Source organism: Paramisgurnus dabryanus, chromosome 5 (assembly GCF_030506205.2).
Source record: "Paramisgurnus dabryanus chromosome 5, PD_genome_1.1, whole genome shotgun sequence".
NCBI classification, from domain to species: domain Eukaryota; kingdom Metazoa; phylum Chordata; class Actinopteri; order Cypriniformes; family Cobitidae; genus Paramisgurnus; species Paramisgurnus dabryanus.
This window is the reverse complement of record NC_133341.1, coordinates 30,228,215-30,249,062: the sequence shown is the minus strand read 5'-3', so window position 1 is coordinate 30,249,062 and position 20,848 is coordinate 30,228,215. Positions and strand designations below refer to the sequence as shown.

General features: G+C 38.3%; 2 protein-coding genes across 4 annotated transcripts in view; one reads left to right on the top strand and one right to left on the bottom strand.

Moving 5' to 3' along the window:
• Positions 1 to 1,266: 1,266 nt before the first annotated feature.
• Positions 1,267 to 13,473, top strand: tbx1 (T-box transcription factor 1). Of its 2 annotated transcripts, none has more exons than XM_065250858.2 (8): positions 1,267 to 2,042; positions 3,227 to 3,617; positions 6,233 to 6,334; positions 6,508 to 6,679; positions 7,375 to 7,530; positions 8,485 to 8,552; positions 8,807 to 8,907; positions 9,600 to 13,473. In XM_065250858.2, the coding sequence occupies exons 1-8, from the start codon at positions 1,856 to 1,858 to the stop codon at positions 9,980 to 9,982; spliced, it is 1,560 nt and encodes a 519-aa protein (XP_065106930.1). In that variant the 5' UTR covers positions 1,267 to 1,855; the 3' UTR covers positions 9,983 to 13,473. The 2 variants fall into 2 exon arrangements, with proteins under 2 accessions (XP_065106930.1, XP_065106931.1); XM_065250859.2 differs by having other exon boundaries at positions 1,268 to 2,042; positions 3,278 to 3,617.
• A 142-nt stretch (positions 13,474 to 13,615) lies between these two features.
• gnb1l (guanine nucleotide binding protein (G protein), beta polypeptide 1-like) overlaps positions 13,616 to 20,848 on the bottom strand; it is a 42,098-nt gene continuing 34,865 nt past the window's right edge. For both annotated transcript variants that reach the window (XM_065250861.2, XM_065250860.2), the window contains one exon: positions 13,616 to 15,857. In XM_065250861.2, coding sequence (XP_065106933.1) covers positions 15,591 to 15,857 — 267 coding nt within the window. In that variant the 3' untranslated portion in view covers positions 13,616 to 15,590. The remainder of the gene's footprint in view (positions 15,858 to 20,848) is intronic.

Here is a 20,848-nt window from a genome sequence, read left to right as displayed (position 1 = left end):
CATTGCACCTTCCCATTCCTAAAATAGAAAGAAAAATAAATCTATAAAAAAACAATCATCGATGCGTCACCAATATAACATTTAATCCCAGACGCATAAATGTAAATTAAGGCACTTACATAAAGAATGTTGCCCTGTTTTTATATTGATAGAAATGTTGGCATAAATTGTTACATTGGCGTAAATGACAATATAACAATGTCGTTTCTGCATTTTTTTTCTTGCAATGCTTCAAAATCTTGTGATCGAGAGATATAAGAAGTTTAAAGTATACCATGTGTTTAAAAAACTGTGAATTACGCGAAAAGGCCATTTGCTTTCAAATATTATTTGTAATAATTCATAGCTGTAAAATCAAGAGCCCACACACCTCAACTCTACCCTTAGGGGAAGAAAAAAAATCATCACCGTTGTTTATTTACGACCGACAGCATGATAGGAGTAAGATAAACATCCAAAAACAAATAGTGTTAAGCTGCAGTGAAAACAGTGGTGTCGCTAACTAGGTTATCTCATTAGTACCCCACTGCTTTTGCCTGTTATTTAATCACCCGAGTGTAAATTAGATTCAATCCGGTCGCTATCGTAGGTCAACAGAACGTTACTTTTGTTTCTATTCATTAAATATGAACCTTGATAAGCCGATAACCAGATAGATATTGTATACCAGAGAAGGGTCAAGTGCCAACGCCACGCGCTACACTCCTTACATCATGAGCACTTGGGTTATTCTCTGGCAGCGTCGACTTGGTTGGCAACTGCCTTATTTGCAAAAAGGTTCACTTAATGGAGTGTTTAACGCAGCAAGTTAAATGCATAAAGTTGTTTGCTATTAAGAAATGCAAAAAAGGTGTACTCCACTGAATATTAATAAAATAATAATATTTAATATTTTAAAGCTTTGGTCATATAGTGTGTTTATTTTTAAATTTGATAAATGGCTCTAAACACGTTAAATAAAGACAAAACGATTAGTAACTTACTTATATTTTGTTTCTTCACGAATTAAAATTGTAAATAAACAGAAAGGCGGCAACTTCAGTGCGCATGTGCCTTAACGCGCAGAAAGGGGGTCTGAGAACTTGTAAAATAAGAACTAATGTTAAAGTAATATCGCCCCCATGAATGTACTGATAGGGTAAAAGCTTTAAGCTGGATTCGTTTAGTAAGCAGTTCAGAGTGCATGCTTGCAATTCATTGGTGAACAGTTCAGGGTGGCTACATGCAATTCATTGGTGTACAGTTCAGTTCAGTCTCTGCATGCAATCTTATGCACGACCAGGGAGAAAAGGCACAACGTAGGCTATAATTTGTTGTAAACGTGCACTTTGAAGCCGGACATCCGTGTGACGTTCACTTTTGTTTTGTTTTTTCTTGCTAGTGAATTCAAATCTGGTACCGTGATTGACAAGGCTCTATTCAAATAAAACATCCCGTGCAGAGAGTGCACACTTTTTTTACGCCGTGCACGGGAGGCGTGGAGCTCGAGCTTCTGACACTCTCACCCGCAGTCGCTCCTCCGAGTCCCAATGACATTAGCCAGGCACCGCGTCTAAAGCGAAAAATGTTTTGAAGCGGTTTAAGCGCGATGTTTTAATACAGCCGGACGTGCTCGAACAGATCTTTTTAATTGGAGCATATAAAGCAGACCATGTCTTGCCAAATTCAGTGGGAATAGTTTGTTTTGAAAACAGTGGAGTGCACCAACATCGCCAAAAGGTATATTACAAACGAATGCAACTTCAGTAACGTTTTCTTCGAGTTTTTGTTTATGCTGCCTGTGTTCCCGACATGGAATAACTCGGAAGGGGGAGTACGGGGGCAAAACGCTGTTCTTTGACTCGGTTTCTCTCTTATGGACGACAGTAGTCCCCTTTCTCCAAAGGCGAATGCTTTCAGTATTGCCTCTCTGATTTCAGCGAGGGAACAAGCAGGAAACGCAACGTTTGACACACTCTGCACTGGCCTGGACAAGCAAGTGGCGCAAAACTGCACCAGACCCTTAAAAATGCATTACAGCACTGTCACGCGGGAGATGGAAGGTACGGGCACGATCTTGATCATAACCTTGTGATTTGTTGGCCTCGCGCAATGTGTTTGCTGCTGGCAGACACTACTTGCGCGAGCAAGATACACGTGTGTTTTACTATTTTAACACTCTATGAAACACAACATGCTCTGTCATATCGCCAAAAACAGTGAATAAATGAAATATAGGGGTTTCCTTGAAAGTAAAATCGTATAAGACTGTTCAAGGTTGTATATAGTTGTTTATTAGAACTTACGTGGTCAAATAAATAGGCCGGTCATTGCCTAATATATCCCGGACAAGTAAATAATCACTTTGTTAAAAGCGCGTGTAATGCAAACAGAAGTTTGCAAGGTGTCACAGAACTAGGAAAGTAGGTTATTTATCCACGTCCAGCCCAGTGTATTGACGGATAGGTCTGTCAGACGCGCAAAATTGTGAATAAAAGAAAATGGTCTAGAAATGAACCGGGAGGTTGTGCCTTCGCTTATCCCCACAACATCACGTAACATTCATTGTTTGTTTGTCCTTGCTGCGCGCTGTTTGCTCGCTTTGCAAAAAAAGTTTACTCTCCGTCGTGCCAGCCAACCAGTCTATTGTTAGAGGAGGGCGATGTGGGCGATACACTTATCGAAAAGTAACTGGGTGCCGGAAAGCCCATTATAAGGGGCGCACTTCTCTGTCAATCAGTCTCGTCCCAAGGCGAGGAAAGGCACATTACCTGCAGTTCCTTATCTAAATAGAAATAAGAACCGGTTTTATCGCAAAGGGGAGGCCCTATGCGAGAGATAAGAGAGAAGTCTGGATTTCAGTTTAGCATACAACAGTGGGACAGAGACCGCCTGGAACACTTCAGCGCGCAACGCTTTGAAAACAACTGAGCGCATTTACGCATAAGTTTAGGATCATCGGCAAGCAACGCGAACTTTTAAGTACACTTAAGCGTTTTTTACAGATTCAGTCAAGACGACATTTCAAGCGCGGGCTTTTCTGCTTAACTAGTTCGCCGCATTATGCGTTAACCTAAAAGGAGACCACCGTTCCTAAAGTTGGATGCATTCACACAAGGAAACCTTTATCTCGTGAGGACATCGTGAAATTACTTTCTATAGGCAAACCACTGCATCAACTTGCATTTTGTCAATTTGAACTCGAGTCGAGCGCACATTGTAAAACCAATTTCTGGAATGATTTCAGCAATATCGAGCCCGTGGCTGACGCAGCTGTCCCATTTTTGCGATGTTGCAGCCTTCACGACCAGCAGCCTGAACAGCCTCAATACGCCCGGGAGTTACCATCTCTCACCTTCCCCTGGGGATCCGTACAGCCATCATGAAACCCAGTTTGAGCCGTGCCCGGCAGCCCAACACGCCTACAACTATTCCGGATCCAATCCAGCACAGGCCCCGGCGCAAGGAGACACCGGGACATCCAACTGCTCCTCGTCGTCGTCAAGCTCGACGCCGAACAAAACGATGGTGAAAAAGAACCCTAAAGTGGCGAATATTAATGTACAGTTGGAAATGAAGGCGCTCTGGGATGAATTTAATCAACTTGGAACTGAAATGATTGTCACAAAAGCTGGGAGGTGAGTTCACAGGTTTCTGTACTTGACTTAACGCTGAAATACTTGAAATTTAAAGTCATTTTCTTGATATTTCAGGAACATTTGTACCAATAAATTAAGACTTGGATTAATTGGATTAACAAACATCTGTACATTGTTTAATGATTAACAGATCTTGAATGACATTTCAATAGTTAAACTGATTAATATTATCGACTATGTAAATTAACCACTTATCTGTTGAGCATTATATTATGTTTTTCTACTTATAATCAGTATTAATTATAATTAATAGAAATTATCATCAAGTGTATGAACACATTTGCAAAGCCGATCAAATTGACTTAGTATAGTGGGAACTTTTTATTCTTTTAATTGGTTAAATAACTCTGAATAAATAATCCTAACAGTGCGTTAGCTTAGCACAATCATAGGCATTTACAATGAAGTGTAAACAGTCTATTGTGTGTATTTACACAGTGATAAGACAGGATAAGAAGATAACACGAGATACAGTTAAAACATTTTACTCACCTGTGTTAAAGGGCTCCTGCAGCAAACACCAATTATTTTGCCCTACGCATAATGTATTATTTCTTAAATATTAATAAATTATAGTGCATTCATATCGAGTTCTTATATTTTGTGTGTATTCAGGCAAACGTCGCAAGTGTTTGCACTTTATTCATTTAAAATAGGCCATGACACTATAAAACCATAACAAATAATGTATGACAAAGATAAATGGCTTCAAAATAATCAAAACGCAGGCGCGTTAACCCACAAATTAATGCACATAGCATACCTGTGTTTGGACACGATGAGGCCTCAGACAGGAAGCTTATGTAATAATGTGTCTATCTGCTCATAAAATTAAAATAGCAGGAAAATCATGATACTTGGGCTAAATGCGGCCAATACGTGGCGAACGTTCATTCAGTTTAGTGTTAAATTAATATGCTTTGGCTTGCTACAACTAAGAGCAGTTTACTCTAAATTAAACATTACATGTATATAAGCAATATTCAGAATGCTGAAACAAACGTAGCTTATTTTACAGCACGTAGCCTAATATTTCAAGCACAATCGTCTGTCTGTTAATATTATACAGATTCTAGACAGATGCTGCACATGTAAGCCTATCGTATCTCAGCACAGCCATGTCAGGTCCTTGATTTTCTATATATATTCTGTTTTAAACAATTTCCCCAGTTCATGTTATCTTTGCCTTACATTTAATCGTGGTGTAACCGATTGCTAAATTATACATTTTCTTTCGCAATTTTCAAACTTCTAAAAAGCACAGGCCCATAAGCAAGTTGACAACCAGTGAAAATATAATTTCAGTATGACCTACTAAAATTAAATGTCAGTTCTCTTGAGGATTTTTTGTTTGTGTAACTTCTGTCGCCATTGCATCGAGCATGTCAATGCCTTGATTTCATAAGTTTCACCATAATTATTAAAATCTTATGTATTTTTATTCAATTTCATGAAAGTACATCTTGCATTTGCGAATAAAAAGAAAACGTGTTAAAATGCATGCATCATAGCAAAACACTGCAGGTCTGGAGAGTCTAAATTAAATGCTAAATGTTTTTAAATAAAGTATAAAGCTTTGGATAAATCTGAAAATGCAGTGCGCTTAAGAAACTTACAATTATATTGTAGATTTTTACTATTTTTTTCTTAAAGTTTAATAACGGACAATAATTGTTTTTTTTTATTAGTTATTTCACAATCATGTAATAGAGGGTGTAAATGCCTAATAAAATAATTAACTAATGTTAACTAATGTTATTGAAATGTAAACAAGCTCACGTGGTTCCGTCTATGCATTAACTAGCTGATTTAGGTAATGATGCATTTTAAGACTTATTTTTACACGCAACTGCATGGTGGCTTACTGTAAGGCAGTTTTTAATAATCAAGGTCACTCTTACGAAATCAGGGCATACTTGTCTTGCTCGATTAAAAATAGCGTCAGATGTTACAAAAAACAAATAAATCTGGGAAATATAAAGGGAACAGACATTTTAACAGGTCATAAGAAAAATATATTTTAACTGGTTGTGTGTGTCTGTGCTTTAGTACAAGGTCATCTGTCATTCCAAATGAGCTGACTACATTATATCTAGGCAAAGCACTTTCAAAGCTACTTTAGCTTCACCTATCCACAACTAGCGCCCTGAAAAGACACTCATGCTCACTGAACAATGATTCCAGTATCACTTTCACTGGTACACAACATGTGGTGATCCTGAGCTTTAGAAAGTACCATTGTATTTAGGGAGCTTACTACGGTTTCAAAGGAATGTGTTTGTCGCTACACTTTTTAAACAACTTGTGATTGGCGAATGCAAACTTTATTAAAATGCATACTTTATTAAAATGCATGTGTGTGTGAGAGAGAGTGAAAGTGAAGATAATTCCTAAATCCCAAAATGAAAAAAATACAGGCCTACTGGAATTTCAAAAATGCATGAAAACATATCCATGCAAAATGATCAGCAGTCAGACTAAATAAGAAAAGTCATTTTATAGGGGTATTTACAGATTTACAAATAAGTGAATGATTGCAAATGGTAAAAATTTATATTAAGATAGTCTAACTCTTTCTGCATTCTCTTCTCCAGACGAATGTTTCCAACATTTCAAGTCAAAATATTTGGAATGGACCCAATGGCAGATTACATGCTACTTATGGATTTCCTACCTGTGGATGACAAACGATACAGGTATTGCATTCTGTGTAATAAGATACTTTATACAACCCAAACCATAGTGCATTAACTGTAAACATGATTTTAACTCTACTAATTGAAAAAAATAGCCCAAATCTAGGTGTGCAACCCAGGTAAAATAATTTAAAATAAGTTTAAGTGAAAATTGTTTTTCATTTTCTATGCAGGTATGCGTTCCACAGTTCATCGTGGCTGGTGGCGGGCAAAGCCGATCCAGCGACACCGGGCAGAGTGCATTATCACCCGGACTCACCTGCCAAAGGAGCACAGTGGATGAAACAGATCGTTTCATTCGACAAACTAAAACTAACCAACAACCTGCTAGACGACAATGGACATGTACGTGTTATTTTTATAGACCGGTACTACTACCTTTAACTAAAAGCTAGGCCCGACATTGCAAAAATAGCTTCTTATAATTGTTTCCTCAAGCATCCACTCTTTTTTCATCCAATTCCTACAAATTTGCTAGTGTAGCCGAATATTAAAAGGTTGTTTAAGTTTAATTTAATAAGATTTTTAATTTAAAAAGTATCAGTGGATGTTACTATGGAGCATTTTAACAATGTATTAAATGTTGTAATACCATTTTTTAGAGAACAGCACAGACCAGTGGAAGTTTAATATCTGTAAATTATTAGTCTGGTCACAGATTTAATATAAACACACCGTTTTATAGCAGCCTTTGCGTATAATAAAGTGGAGGTGAACATTTAAAAAGAAACATTTGTTCTAGAAAATTATATTTTTTGTAAATTATCCAGTCATGTAGGGCTAATAATTCTTGATAGAACATTTGTTTATGGTTAGCCAGTTTTTTTCCACATTTAAAGTTTACAACATATTTTTACAGGTTTTTAAAAATATGTTCATAACGAAGTAATAAATCTTCAAAATTAGCGATGAATTAATTGAATCGTTATTAAAGCGCTCAGAATTACAATGACGCAAAAACCTCAAGCATAGCGCTATCATAATGGTGTGATAATTTTAATATTTCATCACGTTAAATTATATATATTGCTCTCTTGCAGATCATCCTAAATTCAATGCACAGATACCAGCCCAGATTTCATGTGGTCTACGTGGATCCTCGGAAAGACAGCGAGAAATACGCCGAGGAAAATTACAAGACGTTCGTTTTCGAGGAGACCAGATTTACCGCGGTCACAGCCTATCAAAATCACAGAGTAAGTCTTTATTTCTGACACTATAATTACTACTTTAAAATGTATTTTTATGTAGTCATCTAGCCTACCACAAATTAAATATTGTAGCAAGAACAGACTTAGATAAAATATTAATGAAACACTACGCATCTTTGATTTAGCTTGTCAATTAGCAAAGTGTTAATGCTCGTGAGTTTAAAACCTAAAACGCATTATCCTGCCAGATTAAAATATCTATAATTATTGGGTAATATTTTTAGAATCGACATTATTCACTTTAAAAAGTATTTTACATTTAATTGCTAGTTAGATACGCAATATCTTTTTATAGTCGACACGTGATTGCGATTGCTTTGGGCATTTTAAACAAGACATGTACAGTGTTAAAATGCATTTTAACACATTACACTTGACTTAGATTCGATCTGAATGCTGAATGCTTTGGTGTCAGTGATGCTCCAGCACAGCTGTCTAGTGTTTTTCTTCTTTTTCATCTGTCTTTCCTGCTCTGTCTTCTATCAGTTTGACCTCTTGATCTCTAACTCTCACCGCGGGCTTTACATTTGTTTTTCAACTCATTCCGGAAAATCACGCGCACATATCTTCATCCATCGCTTTCACAGGGCCTGCGGGCGTTGATATTTAACAAATCGCTTAAATCTGTCGAGCAATAAATGTTTAGCTACGTTAATGCAAATATACAACCCGCGCCGCTTCGCGAATAGGCCTATACCTCACATTCATTAAAGTTGTATACGCTATTAATTGGAGCGTAACCTCGTAGGAACAATGAGTTTACCATTTAAAAACGACTTGTATTAACACAAGTCCCGGAATGGACTTTGAGAAATGATTACCTATATAAACAATTTCATCATCTGAATGAGAACAAATGAACAATTATGGGTGGTCAATCCTCGATTTTGTGCACTTGACAACTGAATTAACATCACATTATCACTCTTTTTCTTTCAGATAACACAACTGAAAATTGCCAGTAATCCGTTTGCCAAAGGTTTCAGGGACTGCGATCCAGAGGATTGGTGAGTTTTTATGCTACAAATATATATTTTTTGATAAAACACGCACAGATTGTAAGCAACGTGATTAGGGACTATTTATCCTGAAAGATCAGATGTCTGACTAAACTAAACAAATACAATGTGTTACACAGTATAATGTTATAAGCAGCTAATGTGAAATGATTTATTGCTATATTTCTTACACAAACCACTTATTCATACACTGTAAACAATGTATTTGAGTGAATAGTACTGATTGCATGCCTAATTTTCAGGCCCAGGAATCACAGGCCCGGTTCTTTGCAAATCATGAGTGCGTTTGCTCGAACCAGGAACCCAATGTCCTCCCCTCCACAGCAAAACGGCACAGAAAAAGGTGTGTATATAAGACACAACAAACAAAGTGTGCATGTAATACACGTACAAAGGTTGGATTGTTTCTTATATAGATGATAGTGTATGCCCAATATATTTCTATACAGTACCATACAGCATGCTTAGGAATGTACACCCACATGCATTCGGATATGAATATGTCAAAGTAGAAAAGCCAAAATAAAAGCAAGGATCTTCAGTCATGTAATGGCTCCAGTCTGTTTGGTTTCTCAGCATTCTGCTGGGTAAAACAGTTACATTTGTCTAGTTGAGCACTGCAAATTTCAATACACAAAGGTTTGAACAGCTGCATGCCTGGAGGACATGCTCAGACTCAAATCTCCTCGGCACAGTTTTTTTCTGTCTTGCGCTTTGTGTAAAATGATTTCCTGTGAGAATTTGCCTGTTTGGCAGGACGACACTTATGTCTTACCCTGCCAATCAAGCACAATACGTCTCATTTCGCAAACGAACTAAATTACACGGCTTTTCAATTTCAGTTCAACAAACTTATTGTTTGGGCCTCTTACATAGTTTGTACAGAGCCATTGAACTGTTAATGTGTGTCTGTACACAAACACATTTCTAATCAACAGTTCAATTCTTCCAAATAAACCTAAAAATAACACATCCTTTATTGTATAAGCACGTCATGTTGTTACAACAGCTTACACGTTTTCTTTTTCATCGCAGAGGACAGCAGGAGAGAATATGATCGTGACCCCACCGGCACTCCCATCCATTCTGACCCGGCTCACCAGCTGATGTCCAGAGTTCTCAGCCCTGCCCTTCCAGTCCTTGGTGGGCTACACGCCGTGCCACTCACAGCCGGACACCGCAGCCCACCCCACGAACTACGCCTTGATGGACACCCCCAACCACCGGATACCCTGCACCACCATCCCTACAAGTATCCCACCACCTACGAACATTATCTGGGAGCCAAGACCAGACCATCTCCGTACCCTTCACCGAGCATTAGAGGCCACGGTTACCATCCCCATATGAACCCAACCACAGCCAACATGTATTCTGCGACGAGCGCGCCAACTAATTATGACTATGGAGCTAGATAATGACTGGGAGGAAACATGTTTTGGGACAAACATACAGGAAAATATACACACGTACCTTTGCGTCCCAGACTCATGATATATGTGTCGAGGTTTGTGTTGGACACATCTTCTGAAGTGGCTATACTGCAGACAGAAAGAGAAATTGCCATATTTATTTGAAGGGACAAAATGTCTTTGTGGAACATAAGGATGAGCCCTGTGGACCCAGCGTGCCCAAGAACTCAGTCAGAGACCGTGGCACAAGTAAAACTAGTGTTCAGAGAAACAAAGAGGATATAAGACTTCTTCAGACAAAATATGCATTATCATGGACTGGACCTGGACTTTTTTGTGTTGGATGCACTTTTAGTTTTTGCTTTTAAAAAGCCATAAATTATATATTACTTTTGAGCCATTGAGCTTCTAGATAGATAGATTATTTGCATGTCGCGCTGTTTTGAAGGTGCTGAAATGCCCCGATATGTTTTTTCTTTCTTTGGTTGAGAATCAATTGTTTTTGAAAATGATAGACCACCTTTAGCCGGTCCGTGAAGCTTGTAACGTGGCACTGACTTACAGCAATTCAAAATAAATACATGAACAGAATGACTGTGCTGAACTTGTAAAATAAACATGAAATATTTTACCTTTAAACATGTCCATTATCACCTTCAATTATTCACCAGGTTTAGCAGAAGCTTCCAATTGAACCCGTTCAAGGGTGAAACACATTTCTCTGGGTATAGTAGTGGTTCTGAAACTTACTGCCGTGAACCCCCTTCCCTTTTTTATTTGTCATTTAATAAAACAAAACATATTAAATGATACAATGTAGTGCTGTTTGTTAGTAGCCGAATCAACTAAGGTTTAAATACACAGAATTTAAATAAATGTATTTTATAAAATGTCATAAAACTGAGAGTCTGCCCCTCCTGGTGCCATCTCATGTCCTCTCAGAACCACTGCCATAGGATGTTTGATTTGCAAATGGTGATATCATGTTTGAGTCCATTTTAACTTTCAGAAAATATCACTGCTCTTCTGACAATAATACATACTCATCTCATTTGATAGTCTAGGATTAAAAAGAATAGTTCAGCAGACTCAATGAAAACAATTTATTGAATATTGGAAATTTAATTGAAATCTTTTAATCTTTTAATTTTTTTCTTCTAAACGTTTATGATCCTTTAAATCCTTATGATTTATTTTTTTTAACAAAAACATTGTGGACATGTCAATACAGTCAAACTATCCTTATTGCACTTAAACTATTCAAATAAATAAATCCTTAGAAATGTATGCAAAATAATAAAATATCTAAAAACAGCAAGAAAATGGCCAATTATTTTATATTTCGTTTTAAAAGATCATGCCAAGTGCCATAGCTCATTAAAGACTATACATTTCACAGAGAAAAAATATTAAACAAAAATTGCTCTGTAAAAAAAACAACAAAAGTAAAATCCTCCTATATTCATATTTACAAACCATAAAATAAATGAAGTTGTTTTGTGTTGCTACTTATGCAATAATGTAATGTGAATACTGTAATATATGTGACCTGCTGGTATGTTAAATGAGCCGAGGGGCGTACAGCAATGTCTACTTCACTTTTTCTTAACAATGTGATTTGGGAAGAGGAAAGCAACGCTTGCACACCATTTGACCTCTGACAGCTAAGGACTCTCTGAAGTATTAAACCTTGCAGTGTTTCCAGCTATTTAAGGACCGACTCATATGTCTTATATTTTTAACATAATTTTGCGCTATAGACGGTGTGGTGTGTTAGCAATTGAAAAAGTAATTTTACAACATTACATTTTAACTGGAATTGTATTATAAATTAAATTATGGCGAAATTGTATACAAAAGAAAATATAGAATATGCTATTTTAATTTTAGCCGTATAAGTTATATTTGTTAATAAGTGTATTTTAAAAGTATTTTATTAAATACTTTTATTTTATTTCATATTTAATTATTTAACTACTTTTAAATACCCCAATCATACAGGTATTTGGTGGTTCATTGTAGCCAATACTTCATAGCGATGTCAGAAATGTTCATCTTGTCTTTATGGTAAAACGCAATTAATCTTTTAACAATGCGTCTAATGTCAAATAAAACGCAAAAGTTATTTTGCTGCCCTTGTACATTTGGGGCAGGAAGAGTCCGTTTGGAGGTTTGGGCCTCCCCTCGCGTGAGCCTGTTCCCGGTTGGAGGTAATGAGTTTGGCCCGTCAGGAAGACGAGGACACCCGGACCCATGACTCTTCCGTCTGGGGTCTGCCCATCTGTGTTTTCTCTCGTGCCGCTTCGCCTTGATGTGGACCGACGCATGGGGCCCAACCTGTATACCTGCATCCATACATGACGATTGATGACTGTTTCCACAACTGACCGCTTCTTAAATAAATGCTCATTATTTATGGCCGAATGTCCCAAAAAATGCATCCGACTTTAAAGTTCAAAGCGATGCGTGAGAAGTTTTGCGTGCGCATTCGGATACAGTTTGATCTCAAAGGAAATACCTGCGCCTTGAAAATATAGGCAAATACGGTGACATATTTGAGTTATTATGTGCAAGATACATTGGTCTGTTCGGCATTTCAAGGCCACAAAATAATGTCAACACTTATTTGACTTATACTCAAAAATATTTACGGAATTATGGTTGTTCAAAGGTAGAAAATATATATATTTTTAAGACGAAATGTTTGCTTTGTGTATAATCATTTTTAAAACTATGCATTATGTATTAACAACGCAAATTACGGAACGTATATTAATAAAATGTAACATTTAAAAACGTTTGACATTTTGACATTATTTCTACTCGGTTTAAAAGTTAAAATAGCGGGTTCACAGCAATTAATGGGCATTGCTTTACTTATTTATGTTATCTTTTGTTAACTAGTCAAAGAATGTTTAAGGCAAAACCACAGATGTATTATAACTACGCAAAATATAATTTTTTAAATTATAAAATATTATTTAGCTTCTGGATGATGTGGATTAAAATATATCTAATAAATCATTTGTTTAATTATATACAACACTTTTTAACTTAACCCAATTACAGCGTCTTATACTACATTTATAATTATTTATTTTAATCACTTTTACCATTTTAGAGAGTAATTAAGAAAAATGCTTAAAATAATAATAATATTAAAGTAAAAATTAAAACTATTTGAATAATCCATAATACAAAAAGACGCGGTCTCCGTATAGTGTGTACGCAGCCTACTAATGCCAGCCACAACTTGAAAAAAAGGTACAAAAAACTTTTTTTGGACAAATGTGGAAGCAAAATAATAAATATTAAAATCTACAATCATGTAAGGAAGGATATACATTACCAGACATTAAACTAAAGCGCGCAGGATATGAGAGACACATGGTCGCATCTGAACATCTGTTGTGACAAGCCTATCGTTTGTGTACATTTCTCTCTCTTGCACATTCAAAGACAGATCTTCAAAAAAAAAAAAAAAAAACTGCAAAGATGTTTACCTACTGCCTGTGTTTCAACGAAATGGAATTTGTGCTTCATTTGTCATCACAAAATATGAAAACAAATCATAACCATGCTGAAAAACAACAGCGATTCTAATGGTTTCCATTACAAATACCATTATGAAACATTTGCTGTTTACCATTAAAATCATTATCCTTTATATAGTGCGTTTCAGTCTTATTATAGAACAATTGCTGTTGTAGAGACCATTAAAACCAGTACAATTCCCATTATAAGCATTAAACACATATCATTTCTGCTGTGTATTCTATTGTTTTTATCAGCAGGGGAAGCTTATCTCACAAAACACGGTTTTATTTTAAATTATCTTGGCAACGTTTAAACATTTTACTGTAATGCATCCAGTTTGAACTTTCTCTCCTTCCAAGTGCAATTTCCTCAGCCTGTGATGATTACCAAGGATTATTATTCGTTTCCAAAAGCAAAAATCTATTTTCCTGGTCTAACCAAAGAGACCCAAGGGTATCTTTGCATCTAGCAACACACACCATACAGAGACCATTGTGGGTGACTGAAAGTTTGTTTAAGCTGGAGTAGAATGGTCCGATGACCTCTGACCCCTCGTGCGGTACACAGGCGCATGTCTGTTGTTCTCTGAGCCGCAGGTTTTTGTCAGTGGCCCGTGTCGAGGTTCTGCTTATATTGACTTCTTAAGTGATCTATTATTAACTTGGGAGGTACGATCTCTAGCATTTATGGGCTTATGCACGGAACGGATGGAAGGGACCCCGCTTTGGGCTTTGTTGTACCCTGCCCCCGTCCCATCAGGCCTACACAAATAGGAAGTGATTATCAATCGGACAAGCTTAACAGAGGTCACGGACAAAGGTACGTGAGGGTCCGCAAATGACAAAGGGCGAGCTAATGATCACCACGCAGACTGTGAAATGAAATGTTTTGTCTTCCTCTCTGGCCGGCGACTCGCCCGCTGTTGTTTTTCCTTTAAAAGGATGGCCTCCATGTTCCCCAAGTTTCCTGTACTGTCTGATGAGATATTCCAGTCTGGGTACGTCCCTAGAGACATATGCTTTATGCGACGGAACGGCTGTTAGCTGTTTGATGTCCTACCGACAAAGCTGAGATGCATAAAACCTACTTAACCAAGTGCCATAAAAGGCTATTAAACCGTATATACTGACAAAAAAGCTACCTGCATGTCCGCTAATGATTAGGGTTGTTTTATATAAAGTCACAATGAGTTCCTAAAAATCTAAAAAGTTATTACCTAAAAAAGAACAACGTTTTCCTGTAGTTCAGCATTACATTTGCATTGCCAAACGTTGAGCGTTTAAAATCCCAGGAAACACACATAAAAAAGTATAGCTTGAAAGAAATAACTCGCTTCGTATAAAAGCTTCTGACGAATGCATAAATAAATCATTCAAACCTCTTTACTAAAAATCCCAGCTTTTGCAAAAGCAACATATTCAAAAATTAATGGTTTGTCTTTTAGCTATTTCCCAACATAGAGGTCATCCTTGTCCATGCTCCTTCATCAGCTCGTGTGCTTAAAGGAAAGAACAAAACTCGCTCAATATATCTTTCTAACAAACAGGCCTGTCTGTGTTGCCTGAGCCCTTGTGATTAACCCTGCGTGATGTATACAGGTCACTCCAAAGGGCAACCTTAAACTCTGAGACAGATTTAGAAAAACAGCCGTGGATTATATCGCCGCTCAGGTGCGACTTCGAGAGCAAATACGCATCTACTCCTCGGAGGAAAGCAAACACATGTGAGCGTCTACAATGAAACATATTTAAATATAAGCTATTGTTGCATCCAAACACGATGATGGAGTGTGTTTAGTTTAGTTCCTTTTGTTTGATTCCCAATGTGGGAATTTCTCAAACCAAGCTTGTTTCTATAGGTTGAAACATAGCCTGTCAAGTCCTGTTAATGGTCCACGTCCTGCCGTGTTGTAGGTCCGCCTCTGAACGGCACTGAGACGCTAATTGGTGTTTGGAGCGCTTTCCTTCAAAGCGAAATATATTAGCGCCAGATTCAAGCATGTAAATAAAGTCAGAGTAATTTGCAAAAATCAGCTTGATGAAAAAGGTAAAGAGGGCCTTGTCTTTCAAACCTGGCCTCAGCTTTCGCTATATATAGACCACACTGTGATCCGTTGGTCCTTGGACCCTGCGGCCAGAAGTCTCTGTGGTGGGTCCTTATGGTCGGAGAAGGCCACACTATTCACCATGTCTGTGTGATGTTGCAAAACAGCCAGTGGCTTCAGTTTCTTCCGACCAAAAACTCTAATGTTGTTGTCCCATCCAGCTGTCGCTAGGATCCTGCCATCCGCACGGATTTTCAGCTGGGAGACTCCAGGATTGGTCAGCTGAACGGAGTTGTGCATCTGTAAAAGAACACAAATCAGAATCACACGGACGGAAACGTAAATACTCATGTAAGACGTCTTTTGAGATATCACATGCAAAATGAACCTCGCTTCACCCCGTTCGCCTATAACTGTCACCATACATGGTTATTCGACTCAGGTGGCTAGAAAGACTTGCACAAACTATTTACCAGAAACAAATGATCTCGTCGTTTAATGACCTGAGCGAGAGTAAATTTAAATCCATAAAAAACGAGGTGAATTACTTTCTCTCTCTCTTCCCCAGTCACCTCAAGCCGATCTGATGATGGAGCTGCAAATGGACGGCTAAATAGCTGTTGAACCTGGCAAAGGAGATCCGCGCTCGACTCCAGTGCCTCAATCATCGGCCGTAAAACATTCAAGCAAAGTGCTACGGGGACGACTATTTGGATTGGAAAATAAGGCGGTTGGGGCGGGACAGTTACCTTTGTCACACTTTGAAATCTTTGTTTGCGAAGTCCTTGTTGTTTTAAGGGTCTCTGGTGACTTACATTAGCATTAAAAGGTCTGGTATAAACACTGCAAGCGCACACCAGCTGAAAATAACCCTTCCCTTGCTTTCGGTGATCTACTGTGGTCAAGAGACCAGATAAATCTCGGTAATGGGCAACAATGTGACGTATAATGAAGTATTACCGAGAGCTCATTATCTGCGGCCCCTCTCCTTTGAGGACGTTCCTGAGGTATTTCCTGGCAAAACGTGCGCGCGGATCCTACACGTGTGCTAAGTGTGTGCGCATCGTCTCTCCGCGGGAGGCATCTGGTCCCAAAGCTGGAATCGAAGCGGACAGCGTAAAATTGACTTCATAAGCGTTGTCCAGAGAGACTAATGGCTCTCGAGCGGGAGAAGACAGTGAAGAATTTGTCGGCGTGCTCCTGTTTCTGCCTGGAAAATCAGAGACACTCGTGGCTGCATGTGGAAGATATAAGCCAGTCAGGTATTCCCGACCCAGGCGAATAAAAGAATGCAACCCTAATGTCATTTTTTAAGGGGAAAAAGTTTGAAAACAAATCACAGGTATGGCATCAGTCTTGTTTATATCTCAAATCTCAGGCCCGAATCAGACTGTGATTCAGAACGGGGTAATGATGTCACCTGCGAGATGCAGAAAAAGGCAAAACTTTCCCACAAAGAGAAAGGGAGAGATGGGGTGGCCAAGAGGGACGGGGGAGAAAGATGAATCGCTCCGAGCTGTGCCTGGTATGCCTGAACTAAACGCCCATCTGGTCCGTATTACAGGGCTGATAATGATGGGTTAATGTGTCTATCTGTGTTTGTTATGCTTCCCATAGTTTGTGTCAGGAAAATACATTAATTTAATTAAGAGGTCACAGCAAAGCGATAAAAAAGGTAAATGGGTGTTTATAAAGCGAGCCGCGAGACCCGCATCACGAAATAACCATTAGAGGACGGCGACTTGCGCTCGTGTTCAAACTCACATGTCTGCATTAACATTTACTATTTCTGGATTTCTTAAAATACTGCAAACTCTAGCCAAGGGATTTCTTGATGTATCATCACCAAGGTATCTTCAAATGGTGCGTTTAACTCCATACAAATGTCTTTCAAACGCACGCCAGTATGTATTTCAAACACAGCTCTTGGAGTCTGAGAACGGTGGTATCCATTCTCTGTGGCCTCAGATTCTCAAACTTTCACTGCAGACATCAAAGAGGTCAGTCTTTAAGAACTATCCTTCATTTTCCCGTTTCAATATTGTTTTCCAGATGGGGATACATACCAAATGGTCATTGACGCACACACGCCAGTACTTTCTAGAACTAACCAGAAACAAACCTCTGAAGGTTTTTACTATACTATATCTTAGTTACGCTAGATGAAACCGAAGTTAAGCATGATGTTTTTTGGTAGGGGTGAAACGGGATGCAAGTGTGCGAGGGTTTCCAAACACACTTGTAGGTCAAGACATTTCCTTGGTTTAACTATACGAAGGCCTATTAAAAAGGTAACTGCGATTCGTTTTTGGCAGCAATGCAATGGGATGATAAAATAGTGTGATGACATGCAGGGCCTGTGTGGCTCACTCTGGCCTGGACTTGGCAAGGTGAACTGCCTTCCCGCTGATCCACTGAAACCAGTTATCATCACCTGTCCACTTAAAGCTGACAATCCAGTACAGGTGAGGGTGCATTGTCATATGACATTGTTTTATGACACGCCCCTTAACAGTACTCCATTTTTGGTCCCTTGTTTTATGGATAACACAAACCCGAGCGAAAACATCTCGGAATGACATTATGGAAAAGAAGATATGAATACCCAATATTGTGGACAAGTACTTCAGTGGGAATTTACAAGCCCCATTCCAGAACAACCCTCGGTATGACAGCTTGATCCAAGCGGAGGGGTGCTGACAGATGCTGGATACCTGAAGCACGGAGCCTGGTGTGCTGCAGGAAGGGTAGGGGGAGGGCGGTCCGTTTAATTGAGGAGGGCAGTAGGAATGCAGGGACTGAACACAAGGAGATGGGGAGATCCATCTGTGAGAGCTGTCAGCACTTCTCAAACAGCATGCATAGACAGCCATGCCTGATTTACACTAATCTTTACACACATACACACAGGCACACACATCATCTCAGTCTCTAGGATCTTGTCTGTCCACATCTGTCAATGGACGACAGTGCGGCAAACCACCCATAGATTGCCAAAGCCAAATCTTGATTGCCAAACGTCTCCCATCACACACACACGCACAGCCGCAGTAACACGTGCACAGCACCTGCATCCTCACTGTGTTATGAGCCAATTATGTTATGGATAAATTTGCCTATTGAGAGTAGTTTTACACTACAAAGATGTTAGATGTGAGAGGCAGATATATGGTGCGTTTACTACACAGAGGTCAAAATAAACCAACTACAGGACCATGTGTGCTGAAGTATTATATTTACTTTGTATAATGAGCAAGTTATTTGTACTGAAATCGAAACAAAAATGGACACACGTCAGTTAAATGAAATTCAACTTAGTTCTTACATCACCATATTTAAATTCAATTACTTTACATTTTATGTATTTCCCAGACGCTTTTATTTGAGGAGACACAAGCCGCGGTAGAGGCGTCAAGTGCGAGTGATTTCAATGTTAAGTCAATGTGAAGACGCGTTGACGCGTGTCTGGAGGTCTCGCAGCGCGATTCCGCCTTGTTCGCACGAATGGTCGTGAATGGACGCGAATTGAGTGATGCCGCGGCAAACGCGCAAGTTGAAAAATGTGAACTTTGGCGGAAAAACGAGCCGTGTTAACCAGCAGGAGCTTGCTCTAGTTGTAACGTGATTACAGAAAGCGAGCGGAGTCGCAAAAGCCCCTCCCATGACGCGAATTTCCGCATGAATGTCTCAATGACTAGAATTTCACGCGCAAATGAAGCGAGTAAACTCAAAATGTTCAAGCGCAAACTAGACAGGGTAGACGCAAATTTGACGCATCAAACGCGGCTGGTGTGAACCCACGGTCACAATGCATTCAAGCTATATGTTTTTATTAGTATGTGGAAATCGTACCAATGACCTTTGCACCCCTCAGTTATCAATTATTTTTATTGATTCATCAAAGTAATCATATAGTATCATATTAGAAGTCTTGGAATATACCACTTGTGTCAAATATTTTTATATACTTACTAGCTTCTATTAGGGCCGTGTATCAGCAAGAATCTCGCAATACGATACGTATCACGATAGACAAGGTTCGTTGCAATACGCTGCGATACTGTACAAATGGACAAAATGAGAGAGAACACACCACCATATGCAAACCTTAGCAAAAAAAATGTCGCTCCCTATGCTAGTACTTCCTGTCACTGTTTAGGTTCAGAGACAAGACAAATGCTATCTAGTGGTCAGGATACAGACTCCAAAGAAACAAATGTCCTGAAAAAAATATCGCTAATGCATTTTTGAGAATTGTTACACTATTGTCAAACAACAACATCACAATACTCGCGTATCGATATTAGGGAGTTAAATCTATACGACTCAATATACAAAAAAAAAAAAAAACGTTTTCTTTGCCGACGAGTCGCGTTTCCTCCCCCAATACATCAAACGCTTCTTCATTGCGATTACGATTCAAACGGATTCGATTAATTTATCAATATTTTTAAAATACGTGCCTAGTTAAGCAGTTACATTTTTACTTACAAATGCAACCAAAATATATAACACAAACATTTAATTGAACTACTTGAAAATGGCACAATCTCTGTCCCAATTGGAACATTTACAACAACAAACTAACAAAAATACACTTTTTTTAAATAAAGAAAAATTAATAATGAGTCACATCAAAATGTCACATAAAATCAAGCTTATGATGGCAAAAATCAAGTTATGATGGCAACAGTCAAAGTCTTTCAGTATTGTGTGCCAAAATGTGCAATAGTGACAAACACTGAGGTAGTTTTAGAAAAAAATTATTAAATTGAAAAATACATGAATATAAAAAATAAAGCTGTTAAACTTTTGACATTTGATCTGTCACACAACATCAAAACAGTCAAACAAGTGCTGCAGTGGTCTCTTTTAAGAGCTTTACTTGCTGGCGCTTGCAGATGAAAAAATAAATAAATGCGCACTTTGGCGGAAATGCGTAGATGGACGTTATGTCAAGGAATGAGGATGTGGAGAGTGTCAAAATAAAGGTACCTCAAAACGATTTTTTTACGTGTGGCATCGATGCATCAGATCTTTAGAAATAAAATCAATGCATCGATCCAAATCATTGTATGGTTACACACCCAATAAATATTTTCTGTAAAAGTATTGAAATTTTCAAAACAGCTATGAAATCACCATGATAAACATGCTGTAGGATTTACACTTTGTAAATGATACGAAAATAAAAACGACGCATTTTCGGGGTGCTTCTGAAATGAGTTTATGGATAAAGTATATCAATACAAAAGATATATTAGTCAAAAAATTTCACTACTGAAATACGA